The sequence below is a fragment of the Trachypithecus francoisi genome, unplaced genomic scaffold, assembly GCF_009764315.1.
Source record: "Trachypithecus francoisi isolate TF-2019V2 unplaced genomic scaffold, Tfra_2.0 Lachesis_group6, whole genome shotgun sequence".
In the NCBI taxonomy this organism is placed as follows: Eukaryota; Metazoa; Chordata; class Mammalia; order Primates; family Cercopithecidae; genus Trachypithecus; species Trachypithecus francoisi.
Window position 1 is genome coordinate 97,451,487 of NW_022681471.1, and position 19,585 is coordinate 97,471,071.

Sequence of the window (19,585 nt, forward strand, 5' to 3'; positions counted from 1 at the left end):
GAGGCCGAGACGGGCGGATCACGAGGTCAGGAGATCGAGACCATCCTGGCTAACCCGGTGAAACCCCGTCTCTACCAAAAAATACAAAAAACTAGTCGGGCGAGGTGGCGGGCACCTGTAGTCCCAGCTACTCGGGAGGCTGAGGCAGGAGAATGGCATAAACCCGGGAGGCGGAGCTTGCAGTGAGCTGAGATCGGCCACTGCACTCCAGCCTGGGTGACAGAGCGAGACTCCGTCTCAAAATAATAATATAATAATAATAAAATAAAAATTTGCAAATCAATGAATGTGATAAACCATAATAACAGAATGAAGGGCAAAAACTATACAATCATCTCAATAGATGCAGAAAGAAAAACATTTGAGAAAATTCAACATCCTTTCATGATAAAAACTCTCAACAAATTAGGCATAGAAGGAACATACCTAAACACAATAAAGGCTATATATGAAAAGCCCACAACTAACATACTCAACAGTGAAAAGTTGAAAGTTTTTCCTCTAAGATCAGGAACAAGACAAGGATGTCCACTCTCACCACTTCTATTCAACATAGTACTGGAAATCCTAGCTTGAGCGATGAGGCAAGAGAAAGAAATAAAAGACAGCCAGATTGGAAAGGAAGAAGTTAAATTGCCCCTGTTTGCAGACAACATAATCTTACATATAGAAAACCCAAAAAACTCTTGCCAAAACTGTTAGAACTAATAAATGAATTCAGTAAAGTTGCAGTATACAAAATCAACATGCAAAAATCAGTAGCCTTTCCTAACACTAAACATGAACTATATGAAAAAGAAATTAAGAAAACAGTCCTATCCACAATAACATCAAAAAATTGAATATTTAGGAATAAATTTAACCAAGGAGGTGAAAGGTCTGTGCACTAAAGACTATAAAACATTGATGAAAGAAATAGAAAAGATACAAATAAATGAAAAAGTATCCCATGTTCATGTATTGGAAGAATTAATATTGTTAAAAAATTTCCATACTTCCCAAAGCAATCTACAGGTTCAATGAAATCTCTATCAAAATTCCAATGCCATTTGTCACAGAACTAGAAAATATCTTAAAATTTGTATGGAACCACAAAAGACCCTGCATAGCCAAAGCAATCTTGAGCAAAAGAACTGGAGCCCAAAGCTCAGAAACAAAAGCTGAAGACATCATACTACCTGGCTTCAAAATCTATTACAAAGCTGTAGTAATCAAAACAGCATGGTACTGGCATTAAAAAAGATGCATTGACCAACAGAACAGAATAGAGCCCAAAAATAACCCCAAGCACTTACAATCAATTGATTTTTGACAAAGGTGCCAAGAACACCTTTGAGAAAGGACAATCTCTTCAATAAAGGGTGCTGGGAAAACTGGACATCCACATGCAAAATGAACTTGGACTCTTATACCATGTACAAAAATCAACTCAAAATGGATTAAAGACTTAAACATAAAGCTTGAAACTGTAAAACTACTGGAAGAAAACATGGGGGAAAATGCTCCACAACATGGGGGAAATGCTCCACAATAGCCCCAAAAGCAAAGGCAACAAAAGCAAAAATAAACAAATGGGATTGCATCAAATTAAAAAGCTTCTGCACAGCAAAGGAAACCATTAATAGAATGAAGAGACAACTCAAGGATTGGGAGAAAATATTTGCAAACCATACATCTGACAAGAAACTAATATCCAAAATAATGAACTCAAACAACTCAATAGCAAGAGAAAAAGAAAAAACTAGTTAAAAAACAGACCAATGACTTGACATTCTCAAAAATAGATATACAAATGTTCAACAGATATATGAAAAATACTTACCATCCCTAATCCTCAGGGAAATGTTAATTAAAAGCACAATGGAAATATCATGTTACACCCAAATGTGAGGTGATATGATAGAATATAATGAAATCTATAATAGAATAGAATAGGTGATAATAGAATTACTATCAGAAAAACAAAAGATAACAAGTGTTAACAAGGGTGTAGAGAAAAGGGAATGCTGTACACTGTTGGTGGAAATATAAATTAATATAGCAATTATGAAAATATTATGAATTTCCTCAAAAAGCCCCACAATAAATAGAACTACCATATGATCCAGCAGTCCCACTGCTGGAATTAAAAGGAATCCAAAGGAATTAAAATCAATATGTCAAAGTGATATCTGTACTCCCATGTTCATTGCAGCATTATTCACAGAGGGTAAGATTTGAAAGCAAGGTAAGTGTCCATCAATGGATGAATGGATTTTTAAAAATGTGGTCTGTATACACAATGGAATACTATGCAGCCTTTAAAAAGAATAAAATTCTGTCACATGTGACAACATGGATGAACATGGAGGACATTATGTTAAGTGAAATAAGCCAGGCACAGAAAGGCAAATACCACACCATCTCACTTACATGTGAAACTTTAAAAAGTCAAATTCATACAAGTAGAGAGTACAATGGCAATTCCCAGAGGAGTAGAGGGGTAGACATGGAAAGGGGAGATGTTTAAGTATTTGAGGTGGTGAATTTGTTAATTTGCTTGATTTAATCGTTCCACAATGTAAACATGTATCAAACATCAAGGTCAGGCAAAGCGGCTCACGCCTGTAATCCCAATACTATGAGAAGCTGAAGCAAGAGGATCACTTGAGGCCAGGAGTTCGAGACCAGTCTGGTCAACATAGGGAGACCCCTGTTTCTACAATTTTTTTTTTTATTTAAATTAGCCAGGTGTATTGATGCATGCCTGCAGTCCCAATTACTCAGAAGGCTGAGGAGGGAGGATCACTTGAACCCAGGAGCTCGAGGTTGCAGTGAGCTATGATCACACCACTGCACTCCAGTCTAGGTGACCCAGCAAGACCCTGTCTCAAAAGAAAAATAAAAAAATAAAAAAGAACAATTCTGCTTACCACGGTCTGCCCTCTGGCCCCCAGTGATTCATGATTCATGTGTCTCCTAAATGCAAAATACATTCACCTTCTCCCAAATTTCCCAAGGGTATCAATCCCATTACAGCTTAAACTCAAAGTTGAAACTCTCATCTAAATCTCATCAATTCAAAAATCCAATATCTCATCATCAAATCACTTAGATTAGGTGTGGGTGAGATGCCTGGCACAATTTCCCTCCATCTGTGGACCTATGAAACTGTAGAAACAAGTTTTCTATCACCAAACATGATGATGGAACAGGCATAGGATAAGAGTCACAGACATTCCAGTTCAAAAGGGAGGAAAATGGAAGGTAAAAAAGATCGCCAGTCCAAAGCAGTTTTAAAAGCTGGGAAACTCCCTTGGGTTTCAAGACTTGGAAATATTCCCACGTGCCTTTCAGTTCTGCCCTCTGGCTCTCGCCTGTGCCCCCTGGGCTTTCAGTTCCTCTCTCTGAGCCATCCTTTTCTCATGAAAGGTAGAATGTGTTTACAGCTGAGTAGTTTTGTCAACCTCCTTTCTGCCAGAGGAATTCTGGGAGTTTGACAGCTTCCTTTCACTTCAAACTCTGTCACTTTCAGTCCAAGCTGGCAGTATTTCTGCTGATATAAATTTCTCAAGAACCTTGTCTGCTTTGAGTGGATGTCATGGGAATTCACTACATTGAACAGAAGCCATGTCCACAAATCTGGTAGAGATCATTCCTTCTCCAGCTTTGGCTGCTGCTGAGATGGCTCAGGGACACCCTTAAGCTTCCTAGAAGCCACTGATTTGAATGAGATCTGTGAGGCACAGCGTAAACCTCTTGTGATCAAATACTCTAACCTTTTGTCTCTTAATTTTAGTGTCTTTGTCAATCTTGATATGCTGAGAATTACCCAATTCCTTTGTGTTTACCAGTCCTTTCCTCAATTTGTCTCTCTCTTCTTGGGTTTTACTAAAATCAGCAAGAAGAAACTAGATGGCACCTTAAACACTTTACTTGACCAATCCAGCGAGACCCCATCTCTATAAAAATAAAAATAAATTAGCCAGGTGTTGTGGCACGTGCCTGTAGTCCCGGTTACTTGAGAGGCTGAGGCAGGAGGATCATTTCAGCCCAGGAGTTTAAGGCTGCAGTGAGCCATAATTGCACCACCGCACTACTGCCTGGGCAACAGGGGAGACCCTGTCTCTAAAAAAAAAAAAACAAACAAACAAAAAAAGAAACAAAACAAAACAAAACAACAACAACAACAAAAAAAAAAACCAAGCAAAAACAATAACCCACTTTACTTGGAAATCTTTTCAGCTAAATATGCGAGTTAATTGCTTTCAAATTCTACCTTCCAAATAACTACAGGACACAAGTTTCAGTTTTGCTAAGCTTGCTGCCAATATATAACAAGGATCTCACTTCCTCCAGATTAATAACATGAGCCTCACTTCCTTTTGAGGCCTCACCAGCAGCCTTCCCACAGTCCATATTTCTACTAACATTCTGTTCAAGGCAACTTAGGCTGTTGTCATGCTCCACAAAATCCTCTTCAAACTTGGTTCCAAAGACACTTCCACATTTTTAAATATTTCTTATAGCAGCACCACACTTTCAGATACTAAAATCCATATTCGTTTTCTATTGTTGCATAACAAACTACCATGAACTTACCATATCCTGACCTATATTCTATATTTTGGCATTTATCTTATCTGGCTTTCTCTTTCTAGGGTTATTTTGTCTGTGCCTTATCCAAGTCCTCTATGCCCCGCTTTATTTTTTCGTGGTATTTCCTTATGCCTCTTCTCCTCTGCACTCTGCACCCATAGGCTTGCAGTAGAAGACAGATGGCAGGAGCTCTATTAGAATTTGGTTATTTCTTTACTTACAAGTAATTTGAACATCAGAATATTCTCTTTTAAAAATACTGACGAAGGCATAAGTCACTGTATTAGTCCATTTTCACGATGCTGATAAAGACATACCTGAGACTTGGTAATTATAAAGAAAAAGAGGTTTAATGGACTCAAGAGTTCCACGTGGCTGGGGAGGCCTCACAATCATGGTGGAAGGTGAAAGGCACATCTTTTTTTTTTTTTTTTTTTGAGACAGAGTCTCGCTCTGTCGCCCAGGCTGGAGTGCAGTGGCCGGATCTCAGCTCACTGCAAGCTCCGCTTCCCGGGTTTACGCCATTCTCCTGCCTCAGCCTCCCAAGTAGCTGGGACTACAGGCACCCGCCACCTCGCCCGGCTAGTTTTTCGTGTATTTTAGTAGAGACGGGGTTTCACCGTGTTAGCCAGGATGGTCTCGATCTCCTGACCTCGTGATCCGCCCATCTCGGCCTCCCAAAGTGCTGGGATTACAGGCTTGAGCCACCGCGCCCGGCCGAAAGGCACATCTTACATGGCAGCAGATGAGAGAGAACTTGTGCAGGGAAACTCCCCCTTATAAAACCATCAGATCTCCTGAGACTTATTCACTATCATGAGAACAGAACAAGAAAGACCCACCCCCATGATTCAATTACCTCCCACCAGGTCCCTCCCACGACACATGGGAATTGTGGGAGCTACAATTCAAGATGAGATTTGGGTGTGGACACAGCCAAATTATATCAGTCATATGTTGCTTTATTTTATGAGGTTTATTTGTGGAGAGAGGGGTGAGTAGGGAGATTCAGAATGAGGCAGTATTGCCACTGTCCTCCAAACCCAGAAGGCCAGTTTTTCACAATGGTATAGATTATCTATTCTGAATGACTTTCTATGTATTCTAGGATTGAGCAAATAAATATATTGAGCCAGATTGTTCACTGTCAGAAAAGGAAGTTACAAATAAGGAAACGGGGAAGACTAGAATGAACCTGTGGTGTTGGATTGAAATATGAGGTATCAGTATGAACTCATGGCATATATATATATAGAGAGAGAGAGAGTGAGAGAGAGAGAGAGAGAGACAGATGTGGAAACAAATATGTGTGTAAATGTACACATGTGTATACACATGCACATGCATGCACATACACACATTTGCAAGAAGGAAAGAGTTAAAGGACTGACCTGCAATTTATTTGGTCTCTTTACAAGGGGGATATCCCTAGTGCAAAGAAAATAATCCATAGTTATAGTGATTACTGACATATTGGTATTTATTTTTTTCTTAATTTATGCTTTCTATTTCCCATTCTTTTGCTTTATTTTTCCTCCTCATTTTATGCCAACTATTGGATTCACCATGCTTCATTTTTTCCCTTCTTGGTCCTCTTCTGGCTTGGAAGTCATATAATCCATTTGTACTCTTGTAGTAGTTCTCTTAAATTTGGCATACTTGGTTTGAAATCTAAAGTTAATCTATATTGGCCAGGCTCAGTGGCTCACATCTGTATCCCAGCACTTTGGGAGGCTGGGGCCAGAGGATTGCTTGAGCCCAGGAATTTGAGAGACCAGCCTGGGCAACATAGTGAGACCCTCGTCTCTGCAAAAAATACAAAAAAATTAGTGGCATGTGCTGGTGCGTGCCTGTAGTCCCAGCTACTTGAAAGGCTGAGGCAGGAGGATCATTTGAGCCCAGGAGGCTGAGACTGCAGTGAGCCGTGATAGTGCCACTGCATTCCAGCCTGGGTGACACAGTGAGAACTTGACTCAAAAAAAAAAAAAACCAAAAAAAAAAAAAGTTAGTCTATATCTTTACTGTCCCCCTGACTAAGGCATGGACCTTGAAATACTCTACCTCCAATTTCTCCTTCCAATTTTTCATGTTATTGCTAATATTTTAATTCCATCTTGTTTTAATATACTCAATTTAATCATTACTGCGATTTTTCTTGCTTTTTTCCATTTTCTTAGTTTTTTTTAATAGTCAATGTCTGTTTAGATTTATCTGCATATTTATTAACTTCTTTCCCACAGGTTTACCAATTTATTTGCTCACCATTGCTTCTTGCATCCTACACTATCCTTCAGGATTCAAAATAGTTCTTTCTAAAGTGAATCCTTTAGAGGTTCTCAGGGTGACAGTCTGTGAATGATAAGCTCCTTTAATCTTTGTCTGAAAATGTCTTTATTTTGCCCTTCTTTGAATACAAAATGTAGTCCCATGGTGTGGCCGCTATGAAAATATGCCACTCAGATCTCTTGCTACAGGAAGCATAATTGACAGATGGCCTCAGCTGCTGCACTACAAATCTACCGCCCGTTAGCATGGAGACCACACTTCACACAGGCTGCTTTCAGTCAATGATTCCGCATGGCAGGGATAATAAGGTAGACCCATTCCTGTAAGACATGTGACTCCTCTGACAGGCTACTTTGGCTTCAGGATGCCTCATCAACCTGGCGGAACCTTTCTTAGAATCTCGCTGCAGTCTTAGACTTGCTTATCTAACGCTCCTTTCATTGGTGTCAGACCTGCAGAGTGGCCTGAAGGCTCTTCCCACCTCCTGGGGATCCCTCCCTCCCCTTTTACCCTCAGAGGATTTCTCCAATCAATCCTTGCATATCCAATCCCATGTTGGCTTCTGCTTCTCAGAGGGCTAAGACATGGTTTGTGAATTAAACCAATATAAAATGTATACAGTAATACAAGTCTCATTCCCACCCTTGCCCAAATCTACTATTTCCCTCACCACAACCACATTCAAACAGATGTACTACTTGTGTATCCTCTGAATTTGTTATGGGAATATAATAACATATGAATACATATTATTATTTTCCTTTCTCTTACGCCAAGATAGCATTCTATAAACACTGCTCTGAACCTTACACATTATCTTCTAGGTCTTTTTAACTTGTTTAATATTTTCAGTCTTTGGGTAACTCTGTGTCACAACATTCTGAAAAATTTCCTTAAATCTATTGTAGAGTTTATTTCTTCTCTTTTTAGCTGTCTAATCTGCTTTCTAACTATTCACTAAATTGCTTTTCAGAAGCAACTCCGAATTTTCTAATCTTTACATTTCAATGGTTATTTTTCCCTAGTCTGTCTTTTCTTTTTATCATGATGTCTTGCTCTTTTCTTAGCCTTTCAATTCTTCTTTTAGGTTTCTAATTGTCTAAAATATACTGATTTTATATTTTCTTTCAAATTTTAGCCTATTATCTCTGGTTTGGAGGGCTCTAATCACTTTCCTCTTATTTTTTTTTTTTAATGCAGACCTAAATGTTTTCACATTTTATTTATGCCTTTTGATAACATCCAGAGGAAGCAATTTTGGCATGTTTCATAAATATCAAAGTAAAACTAAAATTATAATCCATATTTTCTTCAGGAGCATTGTTTTCTCTCTAAGCTTTACTTTTATCTTAGAATTTGAAGTTTCCTTCCCTTTGGCTCAATTCTATCTTCTTCAAAAATCATTAGAAATAATGGGCTAATTTTTTTGGAAGTAAAAGTGAATTCTGTACAAATCTTTCCACTGGTTTACAGGTGAGGTAGTCCACCATAGGTCTCAAAGATCGTTGCACAGTCTTGCTAAGTGTGCCACACTAAGGCCTAACCATCCCCTGATACTGAACTGTGCAGCTGACTTTATCTGTGTATTATTCCAGTCTAATGAATGGCTGGACAGATTTCTGTAACACTTCTTCACTCTGAGCTAGGTTGTACTTTCTTAGTCCTTTCTTTTGGCCAAGGGCTATAAAATTCGGACCATAGGACATTATTTTGTGAAATCCAGATGTGCACCACTGTCTGAGTTCCGTTGATAGGAAGTCTATTTGGATAGTTGGATTAAAATCAATCCTTCATGTTTCTTTCACTGTAAGATGAACTTTTGAGTCAATTTATGTGACAATGACTGAATAATAGCATTTAAGACTCTGAAGATCACACATATGAACACTGTAACCCAGACAAATACTAACAGAATATTTTATAATCAGACTTTGTAGTATACTTTTAGGAAACAAGTGTGTCCAAAATTAAACTAAGACTATAGATCCTATCCCCCAATCTGAAGGGTCTACAGAACCTAGCTATCAGAAGAGGGCTGCTGTTCTCCAGCCCCCAGGATGGTAGATCCACCAAAAGCTTGCACCATGAACCTGGAAAAGCCTCAGACACTCAATGCCAGCCTGCGCAGGAGCTGCCGCCCAAGGCTGTGGGAGCCCACTCCTTGTATCAGCATGCTCCAGATGTAAGACATGGAGTCAAAGGAGATCATTTTGGAGTTTTAAGATTGAATGACTGCCCCACTGGGTTTCAGATTTGCATGGGGCCCGTGGCCCCTTTGTTTTGGTCAATTTCTCCCGTTTGGAATGGGAACATTTACTCAATGCTTGTACCCCTACTGTATCTTGGAAGTAACTAATTTGTTTTTTATTTTACAGGTTCATAGGCAGAAAGGATTTGCCTTGTCTCAAATGAGACTTGGACTTTTGTGCTAATGCTGAAATGAGTGAAGACTTTGGGGGACTGTTAGGAAGGCATGATTGGTTTTGAAATGTGAAAAGGACATGACATTTGGGAGGGGCTGGGGACAGAATAATACAGTTTGGCTCTGTGTCCCCACTCAAATCTCATCTCGAATTGTAATCTCCATAATCCCCACATGTCCAAGGAGGAACCCAGTTGGGGGTGATTGCATCGTGGGAACAGTTTCCCCCATGCTGTTCTCGTGATAGTGAGTGAGTTTTCACAAGATCTGTTGGTTATGAGGGGCTCTTCCCCCTTCGCTCCTCACTGGATGTAACTATAGTAACAAAGGCTATTATTTAAACTTACTTGTCTCTATATTTTTAAGTGAAATAAATATTAAATTTTTTCTTTCTCATAGACATGTGTTACAATTTACCTACACTAGATATTCCTAGAATATGCACATGACTGAATGAGTTTTCTGATCAATTATATTTAAAATTTCCCATTGCCTAGGGAAGGCCAGGATGGAAGGGGTAGGAGGAATGGGAGACTGGTGCTATGTATCTGTGACAGAATCCTGACAATCTTCAGCCACCCCTATTTTTTTTTCCGCCAGCCCTTAGTGCCTGGTAAGCCTGACTGGTTTCATCCTAAGGTTAGGCAACAGGAAGAAAGTGACTGCAACCTTTTGCTTCTGCTGTGACTCGGTTTCAGTTGTTGGATATAGAATAGTGCAGGCCATGAGGATAACAGTTGGTGAAATTCATGGGCCCTAGAGTACCCCTACAGTGGCCTACTTGGGCAATGTTAGAGGACGTCATGGGCTGTTGCAAGTTCTACCCATTGTGCCCAGTTCCCATGAGCCTTCATCCATCTGGGTAGAGGTGGTGGATGGCTGGGAGAAAAGAGAAATAGTGGCTACTGATTTAAAACAAATGGACTATATGGAAAGAGCAATAAACCTGGGACCTGGGGAAGGCATACCTTAGTCCCCAGGAGGTGTGGGAACGGGGAAAACATTTAATGCTTTCTTTGTCCCCTAGATGTAGCACTGCAGCATGGCAAAACAATCACTTGGTCCACCCGAGTCAGGCGGCAGCTGCAATTGGCAACACAACGCTGCTGCTGGGTTTACCATCCCCATCCTCATGCTATAAAAACAGAACACTCACGTAGGTATGGCAGGATTTGAACTATTTCACTGTACATGACACTCTCATAATAGCAGCACTGTTTAGCCATACCTGACACCCTCACAATAACATGACTATTTGGCTGTGTCTGACACCTCAGTTCCTTCCTCATATGTGCACCAAGGCAACTTTGATTCAATCTGATAGTAAGAATTAAGGCATGGAGCCCTCAGCCCTGGGTTCCATTAGCTATGGCACAACTCACTGTGCATATAGTCTCCATGCTCATCACAACATTCTGTGAGACTTGGAGGCATTGGAACCAGAGCTACCATGCTCATGCCCCTGCTGTTTGCCATGGTGTCTTACTCTGATTTCATTGTTTATTTTGAGCAGCTATGGACGGCAGGTTTACTCCTTGCCCCTTCCAGAGGTGGGGGGCTCTTCTCCAACAAACAGAACAAGGCAAGACAAGATTTCTATCTCTCTTTTTTTTTTTTTTTTTTTTGAGACGGAGTCTCGCTCTGTTGCCCGGGCTGGAGTGCAGTGGCCGGATCTCAGCTCACTGCAAGCTCCGCCTCCTGGGTTTACGCCATTCTCCTGCCTCAGCCTCCCGAGTAGCTGGGACTACAGGCGCCCGCCACCACGCCCGGCTAGTTTTTTGTATTTTTTAGTAGAGACGGGGTTTCACCGTGTTAGCCAGGATGGTCTCGATCTCCTGACCTCGTGATCCGCCCGTCTCGGCCTCCCAAAGTGCTGGGATTACAGGCTTGAGCCACCGCGCCCGGCCCAAGATTTCTATCTCTTAATGAAGAATATAATAATTCTAAATGGACTCCTTCCCTCCTTCTCCTTTCTATTGCTAGTAATGCCCTTCTTTTTCTTTTTCTTTTGTTCACCCATTATAAATCATTTATTTAAAAGATACTGAATTTTAGCATAGCTAGAAAATTTTAAGATTATAAAATTGTATACTTTTATTTTATTTTATTTATTTATTTTTTTTGAGACGGAGTCTCGCTCTGTCGCCTAGGCTGGAGTGCAGTGGCCGGATCTCAGCTCACTGCAAGCTCCGCCTCCCGGGTTTACGCCATTCTCCTGCCTCAGCCTCCCGAGTAGCTGGGACTACAGGTGCCCGCCACCTCGCCTGGCTAGTTTTTTTTTGTAGTTTTTAGTAGAGACGGGGTTTCACTGTGTTAGCCAGGATGGTCTCGATCTCCTGACCTCGTGATCCGCCCGTCTCGGCCTCCCAAAGTGCTGGGATTATAGGCTTGAGCCACCGCGCCCGGCCTGTATACGTTTTTTTAAGAGTTCCTCAGAAACATTCTTTCCAAGGCCTGAAACCAAAACTGTTAAAATATTTGACACTTTTATCTCTTTTATAGGCAATTATAATTGAAGTTTCCATGTAGTTTTCTTTTTTATGTTAGACACTCTGTATATTAGAATTTTTTAAATCTGAAAATGAATACATATATATTAAAGGCTGCTCATTAGGAAAGAGAAAAGATCTGAGCCTTTAGTTGACTAGCCATTTCCAGTCTTTTTTTTTTTTTTAACTGTTTATTATGTATATTCTGAAACACAGAAAACAAGACTATAATGAACGCCCATGTATTCATCATCAGCTTTAACAACTGTCAACATTCAGCTAGTCTTATTTCATCTAACTCCCCAACATTTTTTTCTGAAGTTTTTTTTTTTTTTTTTTTTTTTTTTTTTGAGACGGAGTCTGCACTGTTGCCCAGGCTGGAGTGCAGTGGCGCAATCTCGGCTTACTGCAAGCTCCACCTCCCGGGTTCACACCATTCTCCTGCCTCAGCCTCCCGCGTAGCTGAGACTACAGGCACCCGCCACCATGCCCGGCTATTTTTTTTGTATGTTTAGTAGAGATGGGGTTTCACCGTGTTAGCCAGGATGGTCTCCATCTCCTGACCTTGTGATCCGCCCGCATTGGCCTCCCAAAGTGCTGGGATTACAGGTGTGAGCCACCGCATCTGGCCTTCTGAAGCATTTTTTAAAAAATTCCTGAGGCCAGGCATGGAGGCTCACATGTGTAATTCTAACACTTTGGGAGGCCAAGGCAGGATCCCTTAAGGCCAGTTTGAGGCCAGGTGTTCGAGATCAGCTGGGGCAATATAGCAAGACCTCCTTTTTACAAAAAAAATTAAAAATCAGCTGGGTGCAGTAATGTGTGCCTGTAGTCTCCGCTGAGGCAGGAAGATCCCTTGAGCCCAGAAGATAGAGGTTACAGTGAGCTGTGATTGTGTCACTGCACTCCAGCCTGGGAAACAGAGTGAGACCCTGTCCCCCTCCTTCCCCCCAAAAAATCCTGACACTTTATTTCACATAAATATATGTAAGTCAACGTTTGGTTGGTTGGTTCTTTTTTTTTTTTTTTAGACAGAGTCTTGCTCTTGTCGCCCAGGCTGGGGTGCAATGGCACAATTTCGGCTCACTACAACCTCTGCCTCCTGAGTTCAATCAATTCTCCTGCCTCAGCCTTCCAAGTAGCTGGGATTACAGGTACCAGCTGTAATCTGGCTAATTTTGTATTTTTTATTTTTTTTTAGTAGAGACAGGGTTTCTCCATGTTGGCCAGGCTGGTCTCGAACTCCTGACCTCCTGATCTGCCTGCCTTGGCCTCCCAAAGTGCTGGGATTACAGACGTGAGCCACCATGCCCAGCCTGTAAGTCAATCTTAATCCTACAGAAGTAAATGTAATACAAATAGAACTATAGCATATAAATGAAGAAATATTAGGTTGGTGCAAAAATATATTCATCCCATTCGTTCATTAAAGCCAGGTAGCTAGGCACTATGGTAGGTGGGGAGATCAGAAAGATAGCCACATGAGGACAGGAGAAGAAAGCTCATAGGTTATTAGGTGAATAAGCAAATACAAGACTTATTGATCCTAAATGATGATGATCACTCACTGTTTGATCATCAAAGGATGAAGATCACTTACTGTTTTAAGCCCTTTGCAAATGTCAACTCATTCATTCTTCACAATCATCCTTTGGGGTAAGCAGTATTATTACAGATGAAGAAACTGAGATCATGCAAAGTAAAGTAACCTGCTGGAGAGTGTTCAGATAGTGTGTGGTAGAGCTAGGATTTGAATCTAAGCAATCTGACTTCAGGGGCTGTGCCCTAAAGGGAAATAAAAGAGGACACTACTTTAATATTGTGGTAAAAACAGCGCTATCTGTTCATCATACTATTTCATTTCTTCCCTAAGCACACAAGAAGACCATATTTTCCAGGTACCTAGCCTTTAAATGGGCTGTATGACTAATTCTGGCTAATGGAACATGGGTGGACATAAAAAAAAATCTCATACAGTGATGGCTTCCCAAAATGGAAGGAGCTTGGGTCTCTGAGTTACTACTTAGAGGACAGTCCCCATCAGGTACATCTTTATTGAGATTCGTGAGCACCAGAAATAAACTCTTATTCTGTTAAGTTACCACGATTTTGGAGTTTGTAACGGCAGCTAGTGTAAATTATACTAATAGAAACACTTTAATTTAAATGTTTTAAAATTATGAAATATTTAAAAATATTGAAAAGTACAGAATATATTAACAATCAGATCTCTATCCCTTGATTTAATAGATATTAATATTGTCACATTTCCTTTATGTTTTTCTTCCAGAAATCCATAAGATAAAATAGGTAGTAACCAACAAAGCATCATCTTATCCTTTAGCCCTCCCTAGAAGTAACTACTATCCTGCAGGTGGTATATATCATCCACATTTATATTTTTTACTTTTACTACAATATACTGAATTATAGAGTATTATTTTGTGTGTTTTTCTTTTTCTTTCTTTTTTTTTTTTTTTGAGATAAGGTCTCGCTCTATTGCCCAGGCTGGCATGCAGTGGTGTGATCTCAGCTCACTGCAACCTCTGACTTCCAGGGCCCAGCAATCCTCCCACCTCAGCCTCCCGAGTAGTTGGGACTACAGGTGCATGCCATCATCCCTAGCCAATTTCTTGTATTTTTTTGTAGAGACAGAGTCTTGTCGTGTTGACCAGGCTGGTCTCGAACTCCTGGGCTCAGGTGATCTGCCCGCTTTGGCCTCCCAAAGTGCTGGGATTACAGGCATGAGCTACCGTGTCCGGCTTTTGTGTGCTTTTAAAATGGACACAAATGGTATCAAAAAGTTTGCTTTTTTTCATTCAGTATTGTTTTTAAGATGTATCCATGTTGGGCCGGGCATGGTGGCTCAAGCCTGTAATCCCAGCACTTTGGGAGGCTGAGACGGGTGGATCACGAGGTCAGGAGATCGAGACCATCCTGGCTAACACCGTGAAACCCTGTCTCTACTAAAAAATACAAAAAACTAGCCGGGCGAGGTGGCGGGCGCCTGTAGTCCCAGCTACTCGGGAGGCTGAGGCAGGAGAATGGCGTAAACCCGGGAGGCAGAGCTTGCAGTGAGCTGAGATCCGGCCACTGCACTCCAGCCTGGGCGATAGAGCGAGACTCTGTCTCAAAAAAAAAAAAAAAAGATGTATCCATGTTGGTTTACGTAGCTGTAATACATTTGAACAGTTACGTAAAAATATAGTTATTTATTTATTTTATTTTTGAGACAGAGTCCTGCTCTGTCACTCAGGCTGGAGTGCAGTGGTGGATCTTGGCTCACTGCAACCTGCGCCTCCCGGGTTCAAGCAATTCTCGTGCCTCAGTCTCCCAAGCAGCTGGGATTACAGGTTTGCACCACCACGCTCAGCTAATTTTTGTTTTTTTTTTTTTTTTTGTATTTTTAGTAGAGACAGAGTTTTCATCATGTTGGCCAGGCTGGTCTGGAACTCCTGGCCTCAAGCAATTCGCTGGCCTCAGCCTCCCAAAGTGCTGGGATTACAGGTGTGAGCCACCATGCCTGGGCAAAAATATAGTAGTTTACTTATCTATTCTCCTACTGAGAGACAGTTAAGATCGTTCATATTTTCTTGCTTCTACAAATAAAGCTGCAATGAAGTTCCTTGTACATGCCTAATGTAATATAGTAAGGAAGGTCTCTCTGAGGATTTTATCATTAAAACTGATTCTTGAAGGATGAAAAGCCAGCCAGGAAACAATATTTCAAGTATCTGCAACATAATGCAAGATATCTTCAGTGGGAGGGAATGGCATGTACTATGTAACCAGTGAAGTTACAGCGTAGTAAGGGAATAAGCGGCAGGAGATGGGGAGTTTATTGAAATTTCTGGCCGGGCGCGGTGGCTCAAGCCTGTAATCCCAGCACTTTGGGAGGCCGAGACGGGCGGATCACAAGGTCAGGAGATCGAGACCATCCTGGCTAACACGGTGAAACCCCGTCTCTACTAAAAATACAAAAAAAAACTAGCCGGGCGAGGTGGCGGGCGCCTGTAGTCCCAGCTACTCCGGAGGCTGAGGCAGGAGAATGGCGTAAACCGGGAGGCGGAGCTTGCAGTGAGCTGAGATCCGGCCACTGCACTCCAGCCTGGGCGACAGAGCAAGACTCCGTCTCAAAAAAAAAAAAAAAAAAAAAAAAAAAAGAATTTCTGTGAGTTGAACAGACATCTTAAAAATAGAAAAGTATCAAGCCTGTAATCCCAGCACTTTGGGAGGCCGAGACGGGCGGATCACGAGGTCAGGAGATCGAGACCATCCTGGCTAACACGGTGAAACCCCGTCTCTACTAAAAATACAAAAAACTAGCCGGGCGAGGTGGCGGGCGCCTGTAGTCCCAGCTACGGGAGGCTGAGGCAGGAGAATGGCGTAAACCCGGGAGGCGGAGCTTGCAGTGAGCTGAGATCCGGCACTGCACTCCAGTCCGGGCGACAGAGCGAGACTCCGCCTCAAAAAAAAAAAAAAAAAAAAAAGAAAATTATTATGTATCAAAAATGATGTTCTAAAGAAAAATAGGGTGAAAATTCAGCAATAGGACTATGAAACTTACTGTGCTTGAATTATTGGAGACCAGAGAGGTAAAGTAAATGAAAGCTCCTGAGTGCAGTGATATCCCACCTCCCAACCAGATAGTATTACCAAAATGCCAGGGGTTTGGTCTAGGTCCCATTGCTCCCTGCACAGAAAGCCAATCACTGAGACAATGACTATTGTCAGGGAAGTAATCATTCCATCTCTCTGACTGACTAAAATTGGGGGTTTATATAGTGGGAAAGGAATGTAACTACATGTGGGTAAACAGGAATTAGGGAGAGGTAAGGAAATCATGAAGGATCAGGGACCTGGCTTCTTATTGTCTAGACATGGTGACCTGGTTTCGGTTTCTTGAAACTATCTGGGAGGCGTGAGGGTTATTTTCCTGAGAAAGGAACTCAGTTAAGACAAATATAAGTTTCAAGCTTTAAAACTGGAAGGGTCAATATCTATGTTTATTTTAAAAGACTGTAAACATCGGTTCTATGGGACAATTGGGCTGATTTCAGTAATATAGCCACTTGGCAAACACAGGAAGGGCTAGTAGAATAAATTAATGGGGAAGGAAAGAAAATGTTAGCATGTTTGGCTGAGTTACTAAAGAAATGACCCATATTCAAAGCACTTTTGGAAAGTTTCCAATTTATCATTTTAAAGCTTACAGTAAAATATTTGACACTATAGTATAGGTACATACTTCTTTTATTCACATTTTTCAGTTGTTCCTCTATTTGGTGATCACATGATTCACACTTCAGATCGTTTCAGAACTAGCAGCATGATATTTTCTCAGCTCTTAAATTGACTGAAATGCTTCAGATGTTTCATGAGATTAATCTGATTTTAACAAAAGGAACAAAAAAGATGGCAAAACATAGAGAAAAAGGGGAATTTCCTTTAAAGCCCTTTTGATGGAAAAATGAAATTATGATACATATGGTTTCATTTAATGTACAGCTGCCCCTCAGACTCAAAAGGGTTGAAAAGGAATTGAAAAGTATTTTTTTTTTATTATTTTGATAAGATTTGCAATCACTTCTATCCAAAATGGAAAGCAACAGCAGAAACTGCATTCATTCAACAGATGCGGCATTCATAGTGAAGTCGAGGAGGAACCATGGGCATGGTCTGACCAACCTAGAAAAAAATGAGAACACTGTAATGGCTTTGCATTTAGAACAAAACCCAAACTTCTTACTGTGGCCTCTAAAGCCATTAGCAGAGTAGCCTTTGCCTGCCTCTCCATGCAAATTAAAACTACACAATTAATTTGTGTAGGGAGCAAACAAATTTTGTTAGAATGTCTATAATCAAAAAGATGAAAGATAACAAGTGTTGGTGAAGGTGTGGAGAAAAGGGAACCCTTGTACACTATTTGATGTGAATGTAAATTCGTAGTACACCCATTTTGGAAAACAGTATGGAGGTTCCTTAAGAAACTAAAAATAGAATTACTACAGGATGCAGCAATCTCACTTCTGGGTATATATCCAAAGGAACTGAAATCAGCATGTTGAAGAGATGTCTGTACTCCCATGTTCACTGCACCATTATTCATAATAGCTAAGATGCGGCATCAAAGTGTCCATCAACCAATGAATGAATTAAAAAATGTGGTATAGCCGGGCGCGGTGGCTCAAGCCTGTAATCCAGCACTTTGGGAGGCCGAGACGGGCGGATCACGAGGTCAGGAGTTCGAGATCATCCTGGCTAACACGGTGAAACCCCGTCTCTACTAAAAAATACAAAAAACTAGCCGGGCGAGGTGGCTGGCGCCTGTAGTCCCAGCTACTTGGGAGGCTGAGGCAGGAGAATGGCGTGAACCCGGGAAGCGGAGCTTGCAGTGAGCTGAGATCCGGCCACTGCACTCCAGCCCGGGCAACAGAGCGAGACTCCGTCTCAAAAAAAAAAAAAAAAAAAAAAAGTGGTATAAATACACAACAGAATACTATTCAGCCTTAAAAAAGAATGAAATCCAGGCCGGGCATAGTGGCTCACGCCTGTAATCCCAGCACTTTGGGAGGCCAACGTGAGTGGATCACCTGAGGCCAGGAGTTTGAGACCAGCCTGGCCAACATGGCCATCTCTACTAAAAATACAAAAAAAAACTTCGCTGGGCGTGGTGGCACGCGCCTGTAATCCCAGCTACTCAGGAGGCTGAGGCGGGCGAATCGCTTGAACCCGGGAGGCCAGGTTGCAGTGAGCCAAGATCGCGCCACTGCACTCCAGCTTGGGCGACAGAGCAAGACTCCGTCCCGCCCCCCCCCCCAAAAAAAAGAAGAAGTAGACAAGTAGAGAGTAGAATGGTGGTTACCACCAGAGGCTGGGTAGGGCAGCGGATGGGGAAAGGGGTAATGTTAGTCAAAGGGTACAAAGTTTCAGTTAGACAGGAGGAATAAGTTCTGGTGATCTATTGCACAGCAATGTGACTACAATTAACAATAACCTTTTGTATCTTCCTAAATTGCTAAAAGTGGATTTTAAATGTTCTCACCAAAAGAAGTAAGTATGTATATCATTGATAGATACGTTAATAGCCTGATTTGCTCATTCCACAATGGTTACATGTTTCAAAACATCACATTGTATGCCATAAGTATATACTACCAACCATTAAAAACAAAAATAACATTTAAAAATGAGGTAGCTGCCTTCCAGCAAGTGTCTGTAGGGGGTATAAATAATCCCAATGCATTTTAATAACCAGCACAATGATATTCTTTTCCAATGTGCTTTAGGACCACAAAGGGAGGGAACAAGTGAGGTTACACCTTCAGAAGCAAATGAGCCGCTTTCAACAATGATAAAGAATTATTCAAGTGATGACAGTGAGTATTCTAACCTTAGGGAACATCATGAACATCCCTTACACCTAAGAGAAGATGAAACTGCAAAAAGATGTTTGAAAGGGGTCGCAGCAACGAATGCTTCTAATGGTGAATCTCTACGTTAGCTGCATATTAGAATCTCCTTGGGAAAGTTCAAAAAATCCCCAAGCCCAGACCTCACGCCAGACCAATTAAATCTGAATCTATAGGGGTGGAACCCATAGACCTAAGTATTTAAACAAACAAACAAACAAACAAAACTCAGATAATTTCAAAGTGCAGCCAAGGCTGAGAATCGCTGTTTTAAAGCAGGTGCAAAAAATTAAACGTGGACTTTGATAGGGGGACGGTGGTAGGCATGGATGAACTGAAAAGCCCTTCAGGATAGAGCGGTGACTGCGAGAGCAAGGACAAAAACTATACGAGAGCCC

The 19,585-nt window shown here is 41.3% G+C and overlaps 1 protein-coding gene across 4 annotated transcripts in view; it reads right to left on the reverse strand.

The window, feature by feature from the left end:
* MED14OS (MED14 opposite strand) overlaps window positions 1–19,585 on the reverse strand; it is a 90,245-nt gene that overhangs the window by 69,639 nt on the left and 1,021 nt on the right. The window contains exon 2 of one of the 4 annotated variants that reach the window (XM_033201702.1): window positions 16,952–17,463. The exons of the other annotated variants lie outside the window; for them this stretch is intronic. Coding sequence (XP_033057593.1) covers window positions 17,404–17,463 — 60 coding nt within the window. The 3' untranslated portion in view covers window positions 16,952–17,403. Of the gene's footprint in view, window positions 1–16,951; window positions 17,464–19,585 lie in introns of those variants that run through there. 4 annotated transcript variants of the gene reach the window in all.